This window comes from Mugil cephalus, chromosome 9 (assembly GCF_022458985.1).
Source record: "Mugil cephalus isolate CIBA_MC_2020 chromosome 9, CIBA_Mcephalus_1.1, whole genome shotgun sequence".
Classification (NCBI taxonomy): domain Eukaryota; kingdom Metazoa; phylum Chordata; class Actinopteri; order Mugiliformes; family Mugilidae; genus Mugil; species Mugil cephalus.
The window spans coordinates 23,981,274-24,005,104 of record NC_061778.1 but is presented as its reverse complement, the minus strand read 5'-3'; the positions used below and the strand labels follow the sequence as shown (position 1 = coordinate 24,005,104).

The 23,831-nt window shown below is 42.7% G+C and overlaps 2 protein-coding genes across 2 annotated transcripts; one reads left to right on the top strand and one right to left on the bottom strand.

Annotated features, from left to right (window-relative positions):
* Positions 1-50: 50 nt before the first annotated feature.
* On the top strand, positions 51-7,353 carry LOC125013282 (transmembrane protease serine 2-like). Its single transcript, XM_047593788.1, has 13 exons — positions 51-387; positions 571-718; positions 1,285-1,377; positions 1,461-1,574; positions 1,828-1,957; positions 2,050-2,163; positions 2,243-2,286; positions 2,466-2,628; positions 2,712-2,884; positions 3,833-3,925; positions 4,135-4,277; positions 5,407-5,559; positions 6,172-7,353. The coding sequence occupies exons 1-13, from the start codon at positions 373-375 to the stop codon at positions 6,187-6,189; spliced, it is 1,401 nt and encodes a 466-aa protein (XP_047449744.1). The 5' UTR covers positions 51-372; the 3' UTR covers positions 6,190-7,353.
* Positions 6,960-20,023, bottom strand: bace2 (beta-secretase 2). Its single transcript, XM_047593787.1, has 9 exons — positions 19,438-20,023; positions 14,735-14,823; positions 14,303-14,519; positions 12,198-12,329; positions 11,522-11,656; positions 11,128-11,229; positions 10,568-10,717; positions 10,331-10,499; positions 6,960-8,638 (listed from the first exon to the last, which is right to left on the bottom strand). The coding sequence occupies exons 1-9, from the start codon at positions 19,729-19,731 to the stop codon at positions 8,397-8,399; spliced, it is 1,530 nt and encodes a 509-aa protein (XP_047449743.1). The 5' UTR covers positions 19,732-20,023; the 3' UTR covers positions 6,960-8,396.
* Positions 20,024-23,831: the final 3,808 nt, after the last annotated feature.

The following is a 23,831-nucleotide window of genomic DNA, read 5'->3' as shown; positions in this document are numbered from 1 at the left end:
TTGCCTGGATACATAACGCAGCGCGGTACCTTTCCACTGCATTCGCACCTCGCTCACGACACCAGAGTCATGTTTGGAGTAGATAACGGCCCTTATTGTGCTTGTTGTGTGCTCAGGAGGGAAACTTCAAATCTCTTGAAGCAGAGGAGTGGCCGTTCATACAAACCCTTCATTTGATCACAGCGGAGCGGGACGGGCAGAGTATAGGAGGAGATGCTGGAGGTCACTGTTTAATGTTTCCAGAGGACAGAGCTGTGAAGCATTTCTCTTATAGCTGCAGACACTCATACCGGCCAGAATATTTGAATGTGAGGTTATTAATAAGCACGGGACATTTTTTTTTTTGCAGGATATAGTTAGGTAAACAAAAAAATGAGCAACAAGCTGGTAAGTTTTCATTTTAAATCCATTATTTGTAGCTGAAACGTGACTGAAGAAAAAAAGTGTTTTTTATTGGCACGTTTAATCTTTCTGAGCTACATATCAATTTAAAAGGAAAAAAGCCTCAAATAATTTTTTGTCAGCCGTTGTATGAAGACTTCATTCTCTTTGTCATTCCTTCACCAACAGCATGTGGACTCAGGTCTCAGCTTCCTCGATGATCACGACAAGTGGAAACTTTCTCCTCCCAGCATATCAGACGTGAGACCCCAGTACATTCACCATGTGATGCTGAAGCCCCCACCTGAGGTCCACCCATCTGTCCCTAAAGGCAAAGGTATTCCACTTTGATATTAAAACCACCTCTCACTCCTGAGCCTAGTTTGGAAGAGAATTTCATGCGTCCCTCTGCTTTGAATCGTCACTAATTGTTGCACCGGGTAAATTGGGCTGTGAATCTCTCTGGATTTGTTTTATTTTTTTATGCATTTTATACTTTAGTTATGCTCTGCTCTTTTAAACTGATGTGGGTAAAGCTGTTTGAGTTTGTTTCTGTGCGTGAATGTGTGCAACAAATAAAATCTTGTGGAGTCATTTTGCGAAAGCAGGACTTTAGTTTTCCGACACACAGGTAGCTTTAAGAATAAACAGTATGTTAACATAGATGTATTCACAAGTGGCCAAAAGAAAAATGTTAATGCAGACTCAGAACTAATCTTTTTATAACCTAAATAAGCCAAATGAATAAATATCAAATGGGATTAACTTTAAAATGAACCTTCCACAGTGTAGGGTAGTCATTCTCCTGCATCTTATTCCTTCAGTAGTTTAATTTAGTAGGTAATTTAGCTGCGTGTGACTGTGTTTCCAGTCAGACTGTGTGTGTGTGTGTTGTTCTGTCAGATGTGAAGCGGCGCTGTGTGAAGTTCACTGTGGCTGCTGTGATCTCCCTGCTGCTCCTCCTGCTGCTGGCCGGAATCCTCCTCGGTTATTACTGTGAGTGCAGGATTTGTCTCCACCGCTCAGTTTTCGTTTTTCTGTTGTACATCACACCTCAAGCAGTCTGCCTGGTCCCTCAGATTCCTCATCCTGCATGCACGGGAGGCAATGCGGGGATGTGGGGTGTGTGTGGGAGTCCCAGTGGTGTGACGGGGTGAAGGACTGTCCTGCTGGCGAGGACGAAGCCAACTGCGGTAAACAGCCGAGTAGCGCAGGATGCAACCCACTGAAGCACTGCTTTTTACATTGAAATACATAAAACACAGTCTTTAATGCCTTTATAGCTTTACTTCTCCACTTCATACTGTTGATGCAGTCATTATACACACTGTTAACCATGGCTGAGGTTTGATTAAGTGAGGTAACATGAAGGCCTTTCCATCACGTTATTGATTGTCCTCTTCACGTACTTGTAAGAAAATGTCATGTCTTTGTGTTTGTGCTCAGTGAGGCTGCAAGGCTCCAGTTTCCTGCTTCAGATCTACTCCAGTCGGACTCGAGACTGGAGGGCCGTCTGCTCCCACGGCTGGACCGACCAGCAGGGGAGAGCGAGCTGTCAGGGCATCGGATTCACCAGGTGAGATTGAAAATGTCCTCCAGCGAATGCTGATGTGTGACGGGCCTGCGGGCAAATGAAATTCCTTTTTTTTCTTTTTTGGGCTTTGAAAGGAGCACGTACTTTAAATCAGGCCAGCAGAAGAAGACTGAGTCAGATGGCGGATTCTTAGCGGTGAAGTCTGATTTCAACCCTGAGGCATCCATTCTGACGCAGCTTGACCTCAGGTGAGTGAGCTGGTGAGTTCAAGGTAAGATGCTAACGATTGAAACAGTATTAAATCCAAAGTGTTCTCTCTCTCCACAGCGATTCATGTGCTAACGACAGCGTGGTGACGCTGCAGTGTACAGGTATGTTATTATGTATCCTAAACAATAAAAAGAAGTCACACCTATGTTCTCTACGTTTTTACGGCCGATGATTACATTTAAAAAGTTTGTTCAAAAAGGGCCTTGCTACTGAACACACTGCAAGCATGACGAGACCAGACTCCCAAGTGCAACTTCTCTAACACTTGTCTTATTTCCAGACTGCCGGGGCGGGGTGAACTCGACCATGGCCTCCGGGGACCACATGGCCTATCTGGGCTCCTGGCCTTGGCAGGTCAGCCTCCAAGTTGCCGGCTTTCACCGCTGCGGAGGAGCCATCATCTCCCCCCACTGGATAGTAACAGCAGCGCACTGCGTATCTCTGTGAGTCCCCCGTCCGCCACAATCCCTAAAGCTGTGGTGCGATCCAGCCTGACGTTAGCCTCTGCTATTTCTCGCCGCTGCAGGGACTCCAAACCTAGACACTGGTCAGTGTATGCCGGGACGGTGACTCCGTTAAACACTCTGTTCGAGCCTGCTTACTCTGTGAGCAGCATTATTGCACACGAGGGCTACGACAACAACACGCGCGAGAATGACATCGCTCTTGTGAGGCTCTCAAAACCTCTGGATGTCACAGGTGCCTATGGATAAATTTGCAGACACAGGGGCGCTAAATAACGCACGCGTTTACTAAATGAACAGCACAGCGGTCTGTGAAGTTAACCCCTTGTTAAAGGGTTGACATCTCTTCTTCAGCAGCTTAAAAAACAGACCATGCCCTCTGTCAGTGTTATGTCCATTCTGGGCTACCATAGAAACATGGTCTCTGTGGAAAAGGACATAAAGGGCTCATTCTAAGCAATAAAGCTCAACAGTTAAGGAGATTATCGTGAAACGTTATCATGAGAGCTATATTCCTTTCTCTGAATAGATGCCTCTGAATCCTGCACACTTGAACACATTAAACAAGTTTGTCATTTTGCATCATTTAAAAATAATTTCTTTGCGAGCAGAATAATAATAAAAAAAAAAAATAGTGGGTTAGTCAATAACATAATATAACATAGCTCTTCTATAAACTCTGAGGTCTGTTTATTGGGTATTAGTTAAAGCTTCCACTTTTAAAGTTATATTATTCGGTTTCTCTTTAAATAGAGAAGTTAATTCATTCATTTTTCCCTTCTAATATAGTGGTCCTGCTCTATGTGTTCACACATGCTCATGAAGGTTGTGGTATTCAGCATTAGTTTGTGGTTTATAGAACTATCGATTTGTGTTGTGAACCGTGTTTTATTATTGTGGCAACGCCTCCAAAGTCATCATATAGTTACCACCTTTCTGATACAGTTTCACCTTAAACTGAACAGTAGTATAGTCTATGTTACATTAGGGTGCATTCATTTTCAGTACCTAATGAATTTGCAGATGAGTGTGTATTGCATGTAGCCCATAGACAAAATAACAATATACAAGGTAGGGTGCATTGCAGGACTGTTGTGAGTGTTTTAGTAAAGTGTTCCTAATGAACTGTCACTGCATTGCTTTTCCTTCTGTAATAACTAATCCCTGTTCTTTTCTTCGGTAGCTTCCAATAATATCAAGCCAGTGTGCCTCCCAAACGTTGGCCTCAACGTCACCTCTTTTCAAACGTACTGGATAACACGGTTTAGTCTAAAAGGTGAGGTGAGAAAATCACGTGGTGTCGTAGTGTGGTGGAGAGCAGCATGCTCAGTGGAAATTCACGAGTGAATGCATGAAACTGGGAAATGCTTCTCAATGCAACCACTAGATGGCACAAACGCTCTGCACCCACTGGCTTTGACTCTAATTCCATATAATATGTTGCTCTGCCAAAGCCTAAAAGTGGTCTTTCATTTTCTTTGACAGACAATACCTCTCTGCACCTGACGGAGGCCCAGGTCTCCATCGTAGACACCGCAACGTGCAACTCTTCCATGGGTTACAGTGGCAAGATATCACACGACATGTTTTGCACCAAAGCGATGGATGCGGGAGACAGCATGTGCCATGTAAGACCGATGCATCACGTGGCATTAAAATACCACATATCTAAAATGAACAATGACATGATACACACTGCTGGTCCTCTGCAGCCTGGGTTAATATACTTCATCTGTAAACACATTCTCTGATCCCAGGCCCAACTGATCCTGTTGAGCCGTGTAATCAAATATATAATATTTAAGTTACTCTAGCACAAACACATCATTCATAAAAATCGGTTTCTGCTCATAAAAGAATTCAAAGCATTTCCACGCTTTTATGTAACTTTGCTTTGCGGCGCAGTCAAACAAGAAGAGGACTGTCCTCTGCAGCTTTAAATAAGCCTTCCCGTTTGGCGACTTATAACAAACCATTTAGACAGTCAACAATGAATGTAAAGTTAGAGCGGAGGAGGAGGAGGAGGAGGAGGAGGAGGAGGAGGCAGCTGACTGTGAAATAATGTTTTATTTAGAGCATTCAGTGATTCTCATTGACCTTAGAAATCCCCCAAAAAATGTTCATAAATTAAATTCGGTTCAATTCCATTTTATTTGTACAGCTTCAGTAACAATACAAATTGTGTCAAGGCGCTTTTCAACACTGACACGGACTGACACCTTCAGGGCGAGCACTAAGGCGACGCTGGCAAGGAAAAACTCCCTGTTAATAGGAAGAAACCTTGAGCAGAACCCAGCTCATATGGAGGGACCCATCTGCCGAAGGCCAGCCGGGTAGAAACAGAAAAATAAGAGAGAAGAGCAGGAGAAACAAGATAAACCTCCTTCTGTCACAGATACATACATCTGACTAAAGCGAACTTGTAGAATCTGAATGAATATTAGTATTCAGCACTAGGTCTATTACTGTAATGACTGAATATACGAGGAATCATATGCAGGTAGGGGTGGATAACTACAGGCCATGGAGACTCCAGGAGTTCCACAGGTCAGAGGTCACAGACACTCCTAAGAAGATGGAGGAGGAGGGGAGAGAAAGTTAGATGAAGATGAAGTGTGCTTCTCAAACTAAATGAATCAAATTTTTGAGTCTTTGCACTGCAACTCTAACTCACCGTAAAGCCCTGGATCAGTAGCAAGCATCAGCCATAACGCGTAGTTTACCAGTTTGTTCAGTTCGACCCGTGTTTTGTCTCAGACCGACAGTGGCGGCCCTCTGGTGTCCATGAAGGATGGAGTGTGGTGGCTCCTCGGTAGCGATATTTGGGAGGAGCACTGCACTGGGCCGGACAAACCAGGCGTTTACCAAAACGTCCCATCCGCCCTGGACTGGATCCACCGTCAGATGAAGGTAATAACTCCACTATTGCATATAGAGACTGGGCTCTTACTCGGTCTGGTTCAGTGCCACGCTGTGTCATTTCATGTACAAATAATTCCTTGTGTTTGATTTAATCTCCTGGGAGGACCAGACATAATAAGACGGTCCGCTCATGTGGCGCTCTAAGTGGTACAGCTTGACAGATGTTGAAGTAATGACACGTACAGTACGTCTGAGGCACAGCAGGGCCTGGATGCAAGTCAGGATTTTAATGGCGTTGTGTGTGGTTAATCTTATTTACTGAGCTGTTTGACAAGTCAAAAGGGTAATCCATGCCCTGACATTATGTTTAATTGGTCTTCGGCCTCCTTTGGTTTCAAGGTCTGGAGAAAATCAAGAAGCTTGGCTTGGTTTGATGGGACGACATTTAAATAAACACAATAATATCTCCAGTTACATGATCATTAATCAACACGATATTAGCAGCTCCAATAGTCTGATCATTAAAATGAATTATCTTTTCATATTGTAATGAGTACGTTATCAGTTGTTTATTAAAATGCACATGTAGAATAATGTTCATACACACAAAATACTCCATGGACCAAAATACAAATTATATTTCCTTTGTCCTGTTTACAGAAACATCAAGATGACTGATGAGAGGACGGAAGCTGAACAATATGAGATAAATGTGTGTGGTATCTAACTTATTCCCTACATGACATGACTGCTGTTTATTTTTCTTTTTTTTTTTTTTTCATAATTTGTGTCTGCGTTTTGCTAACTGAGCAGCAGCACAGTCCAGATTTAAGCTGAAATGACGTCTTCCTATTGTCCTGTTTTTGTTTCGACATGGCTACTGAATGTGTTTAATTCACTTGTACATACGCAGCATATGATTAAAGACTTCTTTGTAATTAACAGTGACAGTTCATTTGAGCGATTCAGTGAAGTGCACCAACTAGGTTGGTTTGAGGTTTCTTGAAGACATTTCGCCATCATCCAAGTAGCTTCTTCAGTTCTAAAGGACTGGTGGGGAGTTTGGGTCGAAACGGGAACATCTGTGGGTGGTTCCCACCTGAAACACTAGAGTCTGTAAAATAAAAAACTTATTGGAGGAATTTGTTTTGGGGACAGACGTTAAGACTGTGTTGAAAAGTGCTCAAATTATATCTCAACCCACGTCCCCTGTTCAGAGGCGGGTTTCCCACTGTGACGTGAATGACTTCCTTTACTTCTCATCCGTCTCTGAAGCAAAATCCTCAAAAGAGTGTCCCTTGTCCTTCAGGCGTAGGTGGACAGCTGAATCCTGGCCGGAAGGGCGGTCCAGGATTCAGCTGTCCACCTTCACAGACATGTGTCAACACAGCACGTCGCTCAGGTAGGTCCCGCGCGCTCACCAAATATTTATTCGTATAAAACGCCTCTGATTTGTCACAGGTCCTTTTATTTACAGCACGAGTAGAAATTTGGCACAGAACAAATAAACTTATAAATAGGTGAACATTCAAAGATTCAAGTGTACCTTTAATTTAACTATTTTACAAGTTTAAATTTTGGCAGACATATTAGTGCAGCTTGGGTCATTCTTCTCAAAGCAAAATAACAGACTGATTGTGCTGCGCAGTAAAAACGGCACCAGTAACATATATATATATATATATTTTATTGCCGACAGATCAGTCAGCTTTGCTAGAAAGTTAGCTGTAGTATAAAGACACCCAGAAGGTGTTTGTGTCAGTTTCAGAAATCCTTTGGCTTCTAATTTAGTGATTGATTGGTATAAAACGTGCAGCGTAAACTCCCCAGAACATTAAGTCTTAAAAGCAAAGATCTGCAACGACAATGATACAGTCACAGTCAATGAGATTCAAATACAAACCTCAACAGAATTAGTAAAATGACGTAAATACAACAAATCACACCACGGAGAAATATTGATCCGTCGCTTTGTTTTTGATCGACTTCAGAAACAAAGTGCAATTCAGCAGAGTGAGCCTCAAACTGCTGGGGCTATTTGTCTTCGCCGTGACACCGGGAGGCACTACGGACACTGTAAACATGTGTGTAACTATTAACAGCGAATATCTGAGCAGCTTTTCCCCTCAACTTCAGAGGTCACTGAAGAATATAAGAAGGCACTGATTGGCAATCGATTTTAAAAATAAACTTAAGCGCAGATTGGTTGGCTGCAAATGATCAACCTCTACAGGCACTTTTAAATGAGGTGCATGCCCTTAGAAGTTCATAACAACCAGGAGATGACGTCGGTTTTGTGCATGTTCCTCCACTGTCCTGTGACTGTCTGCAAGAAAGACACTCCACATTTCTTATTCACTTATGATTTGTAATCAGCTGTTTCATTGTTTGGTTCACCTTTCTGAGATATCCCAGAATACCCTCAAAGAGAGTTTCTATTATAGTTCATGTAGCTACAGGCGGCAATACTGTTAGCATCGGGGTCTATCCAGCTGAGGAAAAGCTAATATCAGCCGTTACTAATTGTCATGAAAAGCGATGGTCGGAGGACAAACTGCACCTCTCCTTCAATGTCTTTCTCTGTGTTAAAGCATCCACGTACATGGACTAATTATCAGTGAGGTTGAGACAGTGGAACCATAAATTCACTATCAACAGCTGTGTTATGAAGGGTTTTGGGCGTGGGTATTCCCTTTGAGAGGCAGCGGATCTGTCCGTTTGTCTGCCTCCATGGGCCAAGCTGACGAGTGCAGTCTGAAGTCGGTCAGATGCTGAGATCCGAGCGTCACCGGTCGGTGCAGGCCGACCCTCACCCCCTTCCCCACAGCCGTGGACGGGCTCCGCTCGCTGTCCCCCCGCTCGCTCGCCCGTCCGATTCCTCTCAGTCACTTGATGCGGTGGCGGACCAGCGAGGACTCGTCCGTGATCTCCCCGGAGCCGTCTCTGCGTCTGCAGGGCAGGATCAGCAGGAGCAGGAGGATGAGGAGGATCAGGGCGCACACCGCCATCAGGGTGTAGGAGATCACCCACAGGAGAGGCTCCCGCAGCACTCCGCCGGAGCAGTTGGACGCCACGTCCGCTGCCGAGAAAGGTCCCGCGATCTCCGACAGAGCCACCCCACCACTCACTGAAGAGAAATGCACGACAGACAGATGCAGAGTTCATTTTCTGATTGGCTCAGTCAGAAAGCACTGCAGCAATATTGATAACCGTCATTTGTCAGTTCATTAGGGGAAAAGTTCTAACGTAATAGTCCTGAGCTCAATCTCATCTTCATGAAGGTTCTGTGTTCAAATAACAGAGCTGTGGTTTGTAATACTATTGAATTGTATTGTACTGAGACATCTATTTTTTTTTTTTTTTTTACTCAATTTTTTTTACTCTAACTCTATCTTCAGTCACTGGGCTTAAAAAAAATAATGGAAACACTAGTAACTCAACTAGTTTAAAAGCACCACATCCACCAAAATGATCAGGGTTAGTGTTGTGATGCCATTTCAACAAAAGCCGAACATTAGAAGAGTCACAACACTAAGATTTAGTGCAGGGCAGTTATATTAGAATGCATTTGTTTTCAATTGTTTCTAATGAACGGGAAAGTACAAATATCAGAATCAGAATCAATGCAACTACTTTAAATAACCATTATTTATTAGGGTCTCAAGGGCCCAAAATCAATAATAATAATGATAATGCATCTGAAACATTTTTTATAACATCAGTCCTCTGAGATCATGGATTTGAGTTTTGATAGTTTACGCTTTGGTGATAATGAAAAAAGCCTTTTACAAAGTGATCAACTGTAACAGCTTCTTAAAAGACGCGTAGTTGTAACACTGGCACCATCGCCCGAGTAAATATTAGAAGCTGAAATGATTTGTTTTCCTCATCAGTACTTGAATTTCTGTCTGGATTTTACCAGCCAGCTCAGGAATTAAAAAGCTGGGAACTCTGTCACAAGTCTGCATCCTTAACCTTCAGCCTACATCTGCTTCATACCAAACAAAAGTGATCTTTGTCCTTTAAGATGTGAGCGGGAAGCTTTGCCCAAACTCATGTTTGCACAGAACTACAGAGACATTCCACTGCTTAGAGTTTAACCTTTACTGCTGAGGTCACTGTTAACAGGATATTGTATCAAGGTGTTGGTCAGTGGACCTGAAAGTGTTAATAAGTAACCAATCTATAGACATCTGGACACGTGTTTTCCCTTCTCATCAGAAACTTCTGCTGCAGATGGATGTCACTTTGCTGACGATGTCCTGATTCTATAACCAGCTCTGAACAACTAGAATGCTGTGTTCACACTACAAATGCTGTGTAAGGAAAAAGCCAAGAGGACAGCCACAACTTTGTTGAGTCGCTGTTGAAATGTTGCTCAAGTCACTCGTCGTAATAGGTGTAAAAATGAATGGATTAAATGAATGTAGCTGATCAGCTGATGCACAAAACATCTTTTTAGACATGCTAACTCAATTTAAACTGTCTTTATTGCATTTATTTCATTTTTAGTTTATTTCATTTCAATATTCCTTAGAATGACTCCTATTGTATTTTTGTAATGTTTATACTGTGAGTTTGAGTCACTATGATAAAATGTTGTGATGATTTCAGAAGACATGATGACGACCATCACATCTCCTTACTGTCAGGCTTTCCTGGTGTGAATGATCAAGCTCAGATATGGATGCACACAATAAAAGTGTGAGTTTAAAGTGTGAGTTTAAATTGAGTTTAAGATGCTCATATCCAGCTGTAGGGAGACTGTTTAACACTGTTATGCAGTCAGCTCTTCTCCACAACCTGCTTGAATCCTCACCTGCACAGCTGCTGAGCGCGAAGCCCAGTCTGCGCTGAGCGCGGTCAAACACGACGTAGAAGCCCTCCATGACCGTAGCGCCGATCACCAGGCCGTTAGCCGACGAGGATACTCCGAATCGGAAGCAGTCCAGCGTGCTGTCCACGTCCATGATTGGCTGGATGTACAGCTGCGAGACGACAAGGAATGAGTGAGTGTGTCCTAGCTGGACGGAAGATTGTTTTTGTGTCGGTGTACCTGAGGCAGGATTGTGATGCGGAACGACTGGCTGGTGTTCGTGGCCCTCAGGTAGATGGACAGCTTGGGGAAAAACCTCCACGGGGTCTCTCCCTTCATCCAGCATGCAAGCTTGGTGCCATCCCAGAACCCTGAAGAAAAATCTTGGATCTGATTCAAAAAGAGAAAAAGAAGAGAGACGGAGGGAGACAGGCAGAGATGAAAAGACTTGAACAGAAGGTCAACGCTGCACCAAAACAGGTTTTGATGTTCTCTTTCATTTACACACTTGGGATTCATCTTCAAGGATGTGGGCACTTTAATTTGAAAAGTGTTGCTTCCAAGTTCAAATTAACCTTGAGGACTGTTCCAAAAGGTGAAAAAAAAACGCGTGAAGCAGAATGGTAAATAAACAAAGACAAGGAGAACACTCGCGTGTATATTTTTTAATAGTAGAAACACTCCTGATGCTTCCACTTAAAGCTACTACGTCCTTGAGCAGTGAGTGTGTGCTATCCTCCCTGCATCTCTTTGCTCTGACAACATGTTTCATCATTGTCTGTGGAGAGAAGGCAGCGTACCAGAGAGCTGCGAGTGATGGCTTCTACCACCGCATTGAAGACGTTGACAGGAAGTCGCAGCAGTGTCGTCCCACTGTCAACTATAGCTTTATCCATGTTGTACTGAGAGAAAGAAAGAGGGAGAGAGTGAAGGGCGGTAGGAATTTTTTTTTTCCCTGCAGTACAGGACAATGGAAACAAACAAAGAACAATAAAATGAGGATGTTCATTCAGAAGAAGGCAAACTGGATTCCTTTCTTTGGCACTACTCTAGTTAATTTCCGGGTTTTAGCTTTGACGCAATCTTACCAAGAATGAATGTTAGTTTTCACTGTAGAACCAGAAAGGTGAGTTCATTACTTACAGGTAACATTTCCTGGTGTATTAGAAAAGTAACACAGAGTTGGAAGCTCACCTCTCTGCAGTCCAGATCCAGATTCTGGTCTCCAACCTCCAGCTTCAAAACCTCCACTTGGTAGTACCACTCCTCTATTATGGGGGTGTACCACACCGACCCCCGATACAGAGTTGGTTCAGCCCCACCCATTATCTAAGAAGAAACAAGAAACAATTCTCCAGGTCAAATGTGACATAGACTAACACTTGAGCAAGGGTTTATTTTTCTGGCCACAGTCTGGCAGACCACCGTCGGTAAACACACATGCACACACAAGCACCCTGCCATCGCGTCCATCTGTCCGTATCAATGGGTCACATGATGGAGAGGCAGCGAGCGAGGCACGGAGGTTGTACATGTAACAGCGACAGACCTGCTCTCAGCAGGATGCTATCTTAGCTTAATTAGCTCCAGTCTAACCGGACCGGCTTCCAGCGGGGAAACACACGGACAAAGAGGATACCAGCCATTATGTGTCCTGCTCTGTCTCATTCACCTAAAGAAGGATTTCATTTATTCTCATCAGAAGAGTCCTCCGTTCTATTTCGGTGCTTCCGTATGACTTAACCACTTGCAAAATACGTTCAGGATCACATGATGTGTAAAAAACGTCCAGCAAACTTTACAATCAAACCTCATTCAGTATGTTTTTCTCATCAAACTCCTCCCCACGCAGCCCCTCCTGACTACTCACAAGACTGCCACCCGGAGGGTCGGTCGTACTGCTGGCTGACAGTCCAGCGCCGCACATCTGGAGGGAAAAGATGTCTGGAATTCCCAGCTGTTTCACCACAGAGTTGAAGAAGGGCTCCACTGACGAGTCAGGCTGGTTGAGAGACGAGACGAGAGAGATGTGTAATCATTAACCTGTGCTCATTAATGGAATTAATTGTGCTGATCTTTGTATTTATATTTTAAGCCTGGAGTAAATCTGGTCTACATTTATGTTCTCTTCCTCACTTCATAGAAAACCAATGACACAGAGACACACAATATAAAAGTGGATGAAAAACACAGTTTGTGATGGATTCTTCTCAAATATCCTGTATAGAAACACTGAGAGACATAAACTAAGACAGTAATCATGACTCCAACGGTAGGACAGTGGGGACCCTGACTAGTCTGCAGCTACACGGCCCCATAAAAAAACAAACTGTGATGCACCGTGTGTTGTGACACCTTTCTATGAGAACCAGTGTGACCTTTTTCAGCATTTTGAGCTTAAGTCGTCTGTAGAATCGCTCCACATACAGATCATGACCCTGTCATCAGCTAACTGCTTTTCCTCACTTTAATAGGTTTTCACCACTGCAGACCAGGAACTCCCCGCAAAAGCTGCAGCTTTGGAGATGCTGTGACCCAGCTGTCCAGCCATCGAAATTGCTCAAATCCTTCCACTTGCACATTTTTCCTACACATCAACTTGTTTGCTGCCTAATATATCCTATATATACCCTACCCTGTCCTGCTAAGTTCTGACCAATAGTGACACAAACATTAATTCCTATACTAAGCAGTGTGGACTGGTACGTATGGTATTAGACAGACGTCTGCCCCTTTGACTAAATTATGTTTTCTAGTTTTTGTCAGATAGTTTTCCCCGCTAGTGTTGTTATCGTGTCACGCATGACAAACAGCCCTCAGGCAAGTTTAGCCCGAACACTCAGGAGACACCAGCAACACAAAGTAGTCAGTGTGAGCATATCTGCCCCTCCATCGCTGGCATTTTGATCCCAAAGGTTGCTGTAGTCAGCACCGAATGAAAGAACGCATTGTGCCTGTCAGCGCAGACGTCACTCCCGTCCCATCAACGCTACACTAGCGCGTTTAAGAAAGTTGACACGACACGAAGCACCTTGGTTTTGTGCTGCTGTCAGATTTCACGCATAAACAGGATGTTCATTTCCTCGAAACAACAGCACATTCATTGAAGTCATGCTCAGAGTAGCAGAGCTATAGCTATAGCTAAGCTATTACAGATTAAAGCAACACAAGTAAGTTAAACTGGAAATTATTATGCAAAAGCATCACACCTTTTTTTTTTTTTCTGTCGTCATGTGAAATGTCCATGACTACACAGAGATAAGAACTGAGATTCAAGTTATTCAGTGCAGTAAAAGAAATGTGGGTCAGTAGGAAGTTATGCAGCACAGTTAGATTTGTCTGATAAAAGCAGATTTTAAGCAAATCAAGTCCAAGTCTATTTTTTTTTTTTTTTTTTTTTAATACGGCTTTTAATTTATTTTGGAATGGATAGTTTCCATCCATTGAATGCTGAGCTACATGTAAAACTTACACAAGTTTTTGAGTAAACAAGACAATGAATTATGTGTCTTGAGGGAATTAAAATCCAATGAAAATAAATACAATTCCACATGCAACGTTTGAAATTTAAAACAGAATTTGTAGATTTGTAGAATTACAGTAGCACTGAGAAATGAGACGTACTTTTTACATCATCGTGACAGGAACTTGCAAAATACTTGTGCAAAATATGTGACCTATCAGAGGGAGCCTCGGGCAATCGCACCATCTGGCCAATCAGATGAGGACAAGCTAATCCATCAGATCAAGTAGTGTCAGTTTGGGGGTGAGGGTAGCTAGGCTAAGAATGCAATTATTAATCATCATTATTAATCAGTTAAAAGTTATATTGTCATTGCAATCTTCACCAATGTTACTGTGCATTGCAGAATTTTCTCAAATTGTGTTGGGCAAAAAATGGCCATCGACTTAAAAGGGAGTTTACTCTTTCGGTGTGACCTATAGAAAGACTAAGCTGGAACCTTTGGCTCTCACCCGTGCCAGCATGGGATAGGCCAGTCCCAGGATGCCCTGCCAGTTGATCCCAGGGAGGAAGAAGCCATCAGACGTCAGGATGGCAGCGATGTTGATGGAGATGGTGCCATTCGGGCCTTTGGGGAGGGAGACGTTGTCGACGCCCAGTTCTCCCTCCCAGTTGCCTTGGGTGTACCTCACAGATACACCCCGACCAGCTGACTGGTAGGTACTGGAACTAAACACATGGTGGCAGGTACACAGATTAGCATCAGGACTATGTAAAATAACACAACCTTCAAATCACTAGAGATTATGTAACTCAGGCACGAGTGTAAAAGGCAAATGCTTTACTTCTCTGATACACTATAGCCATGACAGACTGTGAGACTCAGCACTCACTGCACATTTTCCAGAGTTTGTGTGTTAAGTTTCCGTGCTGCAGCCACTCACCTTGCAGTGTCAAAGTAGTGAGTAATAAATGGGTGTGGAGCCGCAGCCACTGCGAAGTTACTGCTGCCTGTATCGACCAGGATGTTCAGCTGAAAAACACAGGGCAGAGTTTGCTTTGACAAACAATAGAGTTATCAGTTTACAGGCCAGACAACACTCGAGTCACACAGTAGAAATGACAACACAGGGACACACGATAAGGAAACTTAGAGGTGTTGTTTTAAAGGAGGGCAACTGAGGTAAATTAAACAAGATATCGCCCGAAAACGGCTGGTTGGAACTAAGACGGTGTGGAGATGGAAATGTAAGATTTTTAAAAGGAACACAAAATGTAAAAGATGCATATCGGACATTATCACAAACCTAACTATGTTTCGTGTGTTTTTTTTTGTGGTTGGAGAATTTCAAAAACAAAAGAACTACCATTATATAATGTATTTTAACTCATTTGGGGACTATTAAATTAAACTGAGCTCTGTAAAGATTCTGCACATTGACACACACCGGTTGTCATTGTGTTAAAATCACAAATGCACCTCTGGCATAATCACTCTCTAATGTGGGATGCATGAGTCCAACATGCTGTCGGCCACGCATGACCCATACAGCTATCCCGGAACACGTCATGTGAACACACAGCAGCTGACCAGCAAACAGAGATAATGTTGTCTTCCATGCATCAGCTCAACAAGGAGGAACTAATTAGCCGGCAGCTAACTTCCGTCACTTCCACGACTGAGCGGGGGTCATTTTAACGCGCGCTACAAAGAACTCGCTGCCAGCCACCTGCTGGCAAACAAAGACGTCTATACACGCAGGCGTTTGCCTTTGGGGGGTGTCACATGACACTCTGTGAGTTATTATGATGTGTTTATTCAGCATGCTCGGCTGCAAAATAAACAATCGATCATCATGGCGCCCTCACTGCTTGATTTTTCAGCAGACCGCAACAGCAGGAAGTTATGTAAAAGAATCCTCTTCCACATACTTTGCTCCTCAAGCCCATTGGCCGAGCACACCTGCTGGTGATTATACTGCACCGTTGGCTCAGGAACCAGAAATAATTCCTCGTAGTCGCTGTCAGGTGTGCGTTTAGCCATTATGAAACTACTCGGTCGTTATCAACGATGTGTCATGACCGACCGGTTGGTCAGCGCATGCTGGCCTGTCTGTAGGAGTCAGGCTTATCAGTTCCTCCTCGCTGGCCTGGCCGTGGTCCCGCCACTGTCAGCGTGCCATCTAAAACCCCTCTGCCCACTTACAGATGGCAGCGGTCCACGCACACAAGGCCCGAACGAGCCAAACAGGCCAGACTGGAAAATACTGGAACCTTGTGGTGAGGAAGAGGGGCGGGGTGGGGACGGCGAGGGCCTTTCCCTATCCCCACACGACCTATCTTTTTCTAGTCACACAGTCCTCACTTAGCTCAGCTCCTGAGCCTCGGGCTAAGCTCTTCCCCCCGCTGTGGCAGCCCGCAGTTGAGCGTTCACTGTCTAATTGGCAGAGGCTCCGCGGCGGCGGCGTGCATCTGCTACCTGTTTGTACCAATTAGCTGATGTGAGGCTCTCCAGCCGACACCTCAGCCTGGCTGTGCCGCGTGCTAACAGATGTGGCAATTAGAGGCTGATTTGAATAGCGCCTCATTTAACACCACGGCCCTGTAATCACATCATCATTTAGTTAGGATAATATTGAGAGTATAACTCAATAGTATTGAGTTACAGGACATTTTGGCACCGCATAACCAATCTGAACCAAAGTGGATTGAGCTCCGCTGGCATGAATAACTGATGCAAAGGTTTCACTGTAATTATGCACAGAGGACATGAGTGTAATGGCCTGAGTGTTAGAGGAGGGCTATCAAAAGGTGGTGGAACTGTTCTGTCCATCTTTATTGTGTATTATAATCCCATCAAATCCCAAGACTCCTAGAAGATGTGATCTACAGTGTTTTGAAGCACGGTCTGTCTGTACCGTTCTGTGCACATTCAACTCAGCGATGAGATGCCATGTATGTGGCTCTTCTGCCCATCATCGCAAAGATTTTGTGAGTGAGGGGGAGTGAGGCCTGCTTCCAGGCTAATAGTACGTCTGGACAATGTGTTAATACTCACAACAGCCTCATCCTTTCAGTGTGCCTTAGTTACACAGCCGTTAGCTTACTAAAATGTTAGCCGCTGCGACTTCGAGACGCCAGCCATCGACTTCACATGTTGTCATCACAAGCTCACTCCCTAATCACACACAACTGATGCATACACTGTGACATATTTCCCCTCTAAAGAATCACCCATGGGTTAAAAATACTGTTGGTTCATGAAATAATGTATTCACATCAGTGTGTACTTCTTGGGTTTCTTCTTTGTCTTGATCCCACAACCGTAAGTACTTGACGATGCGGAGGCCAATCGTTTTCCCGTCTTTTAAGCAACAAAAATAGCGCATTTGTCAGGATGCGCTCCATTCCATGGTGCTTCAGCAAGTCTTTAAACAAGCCTGTGGCGTTGGCGTTTTATACAGTGTCTTTAATTGCATAGATTTCAAAACTTTTTGGTTCTTCTTTTCCTGGAGCTGTCACTGCTGACATTTCTCGCTTCACAACAGTGAACCTCCTCAGAGTTTAGTTAAGCATTTACATGGTGGTGATAGTTTAGGCAAATGGGTCCTATTGGATTACAGTGGAGGACGTTACTTAACACTCATCCTAAACAGGTTCCACAGCTGTCTTCTGTCAGCGCAGGTAAACACGTAGACCTGACTAATGACTTTATAACTGCTGCTGGCCATATAAGGTTCTCTACGGGGGTTTACCAGGGCGCTTACTGGAACTCATCTATTGTTAGGGTTACTGGTGTGTGGCTTTTTCTACTGTTAAGTTACAGTTGCTGTTTACGTGGACATTAATATCCAACTTATAAAGAGATTAATAGCTCAAGTAATGAATACATGGGTCAGATTAGTAGTTATGCACAGAACCTAAATGTTTAAATGGCTCATAATACACTCCAAGTATCTTGAAGAACAAACGATACAAATTCCTAGACACTCAGGTGTTTACAAGTTTGAAACTGATCGTATATGGACAATGTGATAGCTGATTTGCTTTATACATAATATGTATAGGTTACCCATTTTAAATAATTTTATCTCCCGGGTGTTACCAAATGTAAGAGCCTCGTGATAATGCTGTAAATCTATTGTTATTTATTCAAGGAGTTTCCCCACTTAAGCAAAACCTTCCACTGTGGTGATCAATCATGACAACAGATAATAAGTAAATCTCCTTAAATGCAACTTTGGACTCTTTGTAAAATGTGGGAAGTGTACTCTGTCGCAATGTTGTCCTCGCGGCAGGTAGACACAGGGCAGCGATGCACCAGGCCGCACGGATTAGCCTCCATGAGCCTGAGAAACTGAGCCGTGCCACCGAAGACTCTTAAAAGCCCTGATCTGTTTAACTTGAGAGGCCCTGGGTGCAACAGGTCAGCTTCCTAATGAGATAACTCACCTTTGGTTTAAGCCCCGTTTCAAACGCGTCTACTTGAGACTCACTGGCAACCCTTAAAGGCTTGTGTGTTTTTGATAACAACAGGTTCGATTTACTACCTCTTAATCACCGACGTGGTCTTGGTCTCTGAGTTTCTGTGCAACCAGAAGGAAACATGCCTGAGCCAGGGTTAGTGCTGTTTTGTACAACTCTGGGGCTTTCTCCCTGGGAGCCTCGTAATCCCAGTCAGCTGCCTGGTAAGAAACACTGGTCCTCACAGGCAGCATCATGTGAGTGCATGTGAGCGGGGCTTTAGTCTACCTACAGACCCCTAGGCTGTAGAGACAGCAGCACCCCACAGACACCATACCAATCCTCCTTTAGGGTCCCAGGCGGGCCTGGAAATAACCAGCTGATTTCATTTCATACTAAAGTATTCCAGGCTTATCTTTCCTGCTGTCGGGCTAAATTCAAACTTAGTTTGTATATTCGCTCACTTGGCAATTGTTTAGATACACTGATGTAAACAAATGCATCCAAATAAAGGCTGAACTACATAACAGAAGCACTTTTATGTGTAATTCATCCAGTTTAACAGCACCACAAACTACATCCTCCAAAATGAGTTCAATTACCATCTTTTTGACTCAACACAATGATCTTGTTGTGTTGTTACCCTGGATCCCTGGATCTCACACATCTTAATTCATTATTTAAATTATGTCAAAGGGATTGGTTTGTAGTTATTCATTTAATGTTTAATTCAATACTATTTAACAGCACCACAGACTACATCTCCCAAAAATGATCACACAATTGAACGACCACCTTAACCTTATCACTCACGGAGAAGGATTTAGTGCAGGATTGTTGCATTAGAATGCATTCATGTTCATTGGTTGTACCTAATATTTGTGGCAAATGCGTGTAGATGGAATTAATACATCTAGCACACACACAGGTAGGAAGTGAAGGCCTCCGGGTGAAGGGTGAAACCAGCACACCTTCAGCACCTTCAGTTGATCGCATGGTATAATGAAAGCCCTGTCTCTGTTGACAATCAGCCATCAATGCCTGAACGTAACAAATAAGCCTGTTTAAAATCCGAGACTAAAAGGCAGGCCAAAGAAAGTGATGCGTTCAATTCCCCCAACTTCCCAACTCCTTTTAAAGAAAACATCTGTTGTAAAGTAACACACAGTGATTAATACGGTACCTGTTGACCAGGCGTGCCAATGGACATCTGTATGTAGTATCCTCTCCCAGAGTCTCCCTGCAAGTTATCCACCATGTCCAGAAAGTTCACCGTCCCTGTGGGGTCAGAGGCCAGAGAGAGGCCGTTCCCATCGGCCGCCAACGCCACTCGCCGAAGAGACGTCAGATTCACACCCGAGGATAAATTGTACTTCCCCGGGTATATTTTAAGCGGTATGGAAAAGTAACACTCGGACAGTGCGACGTTCAAACTGAAAGCAAATGCCCAAATCCAGACATACGCAGAGCGTGCCATGGTGGTGGGGTCGGTTTCTAGTGATAACAGGGAAAAGTGTCGGTGAAGAAACTCCTTGGTCAAACTTTGGTCCTTAACTTTTCAGAGCGGCCGCCGCGGAGACGCCTGTGCTGCGGTGGTAGCCATCACGGAAACGTTGCTTCTCCGCCGTTAAAAAACAAATGAAACATGCCGACAGCAGAGTGACACGCTGCGACTGACCCCGAGGAGTGTTTGAAACGGGTTTGTTTCTAAAACGTACTTCGCCTCCATCCCCATTCCTTCACAGGCGACAAGCTAGTCAACACAGAACACACAACTTCCGCTTAATACCTCCAAAATAAAAGGAACGGTTACTGTTTACGTTCGGCAAGTCACAGAAATTATTATTATTATTTTTTAAATGCAGTTATATTAAATAGGTTAATGAAATGCTGAACTATAAGTTTGAAAATGTAAGATAAATTCGTTCACATTAATAGTCCGAATTGTTAAAGTTTATATAGATCTTTATATACGTTTCATTAAATACGTATTTTTTTTCTAATTTCAATTCATTAAATTCGTGGTATCTCTATTTATACGGGTTCTCCTGTTAGATTAATTAAAATTATTCTTTCAACGCCAGCCTTTTATTTTGAAAGTAAAGCCGTCTTTACTTTCACCTCTGGTCTTATTTCGCATTTCGTTCTTGTCGTGTTCGCCACTTCCCTGACGCCTGACAGACTTTAATCAAGTATGCTACATCACTTCCCACCCAGTTTGTACAGTCAGTGTTCCCACCACAACTTAGATTGATATGAACTGGGCTTGGCCGACTGATATGACTCGAGGGCGTGTGTCTGCTCTTTCAAAAGTGTAGGAAAAAAAATCCCATGTCGCAGTTTTTGCTTCATTTATGTGTCCGCACTCACAGTTGCTCATCCAGTATCGTTTATCATTGTCCTTTTTTTTTTTAATGAAAATTAGTATTTGAATTGAGTTCGGTCACAGGAAATTCTCCCATGCTTACAAAAGACAGTGTTACATATAGAAAAGTTTCTGAAACCTATTTTAAGATTACAAATTAAGCGTTTTATCAGTCAAGTTGCATTTGTGAATATCTTAAAATGTTTTCTGTTTTTGTACAGACACATTTATTGTTATGTTTGTGAGAATCCTGTGCAGCAGCAAATTTGTGTATTAATTTGTATTATTTAATCTTTATTTTATTTTATTTTTTCCATGCACTTTAGCTCTCTACACGTTTAATTTTAATCACCACATTTATATTTAAAGCTAACTGTGTTCACATTTCAGAACATGTATCCATATCAGCACCTGTGTACAAAAATCCTTAAAATGCTAAGTAGTATGTGACATTAATATCACACGAATACAATACAGTGCATTCATTTAATACAGTTTAAAATTTGGGCATTTTTTGTCAGCACATGAGAATGCAATCTTTATCTTTTGTGCACAGTCACTTCTGCACAATTAGTTCTCCTACACTAAGAAGATGTGCAGCAGCAAATTTGCATATTCATGAATATTGTTTTATCTTTCCACACATTTTTCCCCTTTCTTGTTGTAGATTGGTGCTATGGCATTTCATTGTTAAATTGTTTTATTTTATTTGTTCTTTTTTTTTTAAAAAAAAATAAAAAAATAATTAACTCATCACAGATTTATATCTCGTCCCAGAGAGCAGACTCCATTGACAGTACTCCCTAGTACAGAGACAATCTGGCAGTATGTAAGATTATTACAACATTAAAGGGTATTTATCATAAATGAAGAATGAGGTTTAAATGTTTTAACTTGCTTATCAGTCAGCCCACGACACAATGCAACCACTTATCTATTAGATTTTTTTGCCAGCTTCTGTTTTTTTTTGTTTTTTTTTTTTTGGTTTTTTGTACACTGAAACAACACTTCCTTCATTTTGTTGGTTACATATCTGTGCCAAGTCAGTCTCATTTGCAGCGATTGGCAATGCAGAAAAAGAGGAAGAAGATCTCGGAGGTAAGGCGAGATCGATGTCACAGGCCTTCTCTATGCTGCCTGTTTCACACAGAGACAACCACTGTCTCACTCCGAGTTTCTCAGGAGCCCACAGCTACACTGTCACATGTTCACTCCGTCTCCCAACACCCCCGTCTCATTCTGTCTCACCCTCTCATTGAAGTTAATCACTATAGTTGCAATGATTGAACAACGTGGAGAAAGGGTGTGACCACAGAAACTCATCTTTCCGGTGCATCGTTTGTCACGCACTGGGTCTTGTGAATGACCCATTTGAGCACAATACTTCCTTGGCCTGAGAGTATAAAAACAGGGGGAAGCTTTAAAGGCATTGTTTAATGACTGCATCTAACCCAGAGATCACTGTGAATCCGGCAGCTGATCATGTGGGTTATGCTGTAAATCTTTGCGCTAAAGGGTTTTTCAACTTTTCCTGGCTCTTGACCTGATTTTGATGAATTATTTCATCTATCAGAGACCTGTGAGGTTGCCCCACAGTGCTGAATGTGAGATTGTCTGTCTGCATGTGTACTGGTTATGAGTAAAATGTTTTTTCTCAAGAAAGTAGTGTTGATCATAGAAGTCGCCTTACTTAGTAAGAGATTCAAATTTGTGATCGAGGTCCATGTTGTTGATTTCTTGCCATGACCCATCATGACATTTATTTGCACCGCAGCATTTGAGCTGGTTATATGTCATTAATGTGGCTCTCTCTCGCCTGTGGATTCATTGTTTCTGATGCGGACTTGTAGCATCCCCCTGCAGTTCCACACTCGGCCACAGCAAGGCGCTCCATACCATTCCTGTGCATTTAATCCAATCTGAAGGAGTGGGAGCATCTGTGGATGAGCAAATTAGGAAGCTTAGGGGAGCCAGTGGTCCTACATTTGGCTTTGCAAAGCTCCTTTACTGGGACATCGGTACTTAATCCTCACAGCTCTGATCATTACTTATGATGAGACTAGGAGAGTGCTCCACATTGTCTCGTATGCCCCCGCTCATATGCTCCCAAACAGATGCAGGCTGTGAGGCTTTGGCCTTGTGGTCATTCATTATTGCAATTATGGATTTTGTTTTGTTGTTGTTTGGTAACCGATCACGACGTAGTGGTGGCTTTGAAGCAGCAAAAGTGATGATGCAGCAACACAATATTTATATCTGTATCTAATATATGAACCTGTTCTTACTGTTATTGGTAATGGTATAGAAGAACTCATTTTTGAATCATTTTCTTTGACCTTAATCAGATGACAATGCTGCTGACTAGGACCAATTTCATATTTGTGAAATAGTAATATTACATTCTTTAAAGTTTGATTCTGTCTGACCAGCAGGAGAATTCTATCTACAGTGCTTTATATGGATATGAAACAGAGATGGTCTGTAAATGATTTGATCAGTTCATCTATCTGTCTGCACTCACTTGGCAGTTCTTTATCCACACCAGTGAAAGCGAATGCATTGTAGTATAGCAGTCCTGCACTGAATTTTAGCTTCATGGCGGTTAGGCTACGCAGCATTAATTTAAAGTAGTTTAAAGTAACAGAGAGAACTGTTCATCTCCAACTGTTATGATACTATAATGCATTCATTTTCACTGGCGTACCTAATGAAGTGGCAAGTGAGTTTATGTTGTTGCAAATGAGAGTGAATGGGTGCCTTCTCTCTTAACTGGCACGTAGAAATAAATCAAGAAATTTTAAAAATAACGTTTTAAACGGTTAAATGGAACGTCACTGTGTGAAGTCTGCATCAGTGAACATCTGTGAACCCAACAAACTCTTCCAAAGCAACAGCTTAAAACCGTAACATTAAACACGTGATCCCACAAACATTTTTATAAAAGTGTCTTAAAAGTGAATACAATTTACATTTTATATTACAGTGCGCTGTAATTTAGAATTGACTGATTGATAATTAACAAAAAGATTTCCACGTGTGTTAGTAAAGTTGATCATACAAATAAATAATGTATTGTAATGTTATGAATTAGCTGTACTGCTTGTTCAGTGACACCAGCTCTCACCCCTTTTTTTTTTTAGCATCACTCGGAGCAATGATAATCACCCCCACAGACAGCCCAATCACTGTAAGTCTATAATGCCGATCAGAGA

Coding starts and splice junctions, on each gene's coding strand:
- LOC125013282 (XM_047593788.1), top strand. Junction 1,958..2,049: donor CAGGGCATCGGATTCACCAG/GTGAGATTGAAA, acceptor GGGCTTTGAAAG/GAGCACGTACTTTAAATCAG. Junction 2,885..3,832: donor AAAACCTCTGGATGTCACAG/GTGCCTATGGAT, acceptor TTTCTTCGGTAG/CTTCCAATAATATCAAGCCA.
- bace2 (XM_047593787.1), bottom strand. CDS start 19,731: ATGGCACGCTCTGCGTATGTCTGGATTTGGGCATTTGCTTTCAGTTTG. Junction 12,330..14,302: donor CCTATCCCATGCTGGCACGG/GTGAGAGCCAAA, acceptor TCTCTCAACCAG/CCTGACTCGTCAGTGGAGCC. Junction 11,657..12,197: donor ACCCTCCGGGTGGCAGTCTT/GTGAGTAGTCAG, acceptor GTTTCTTCTTAG/ATAATGGGTGGGGCTGAACC.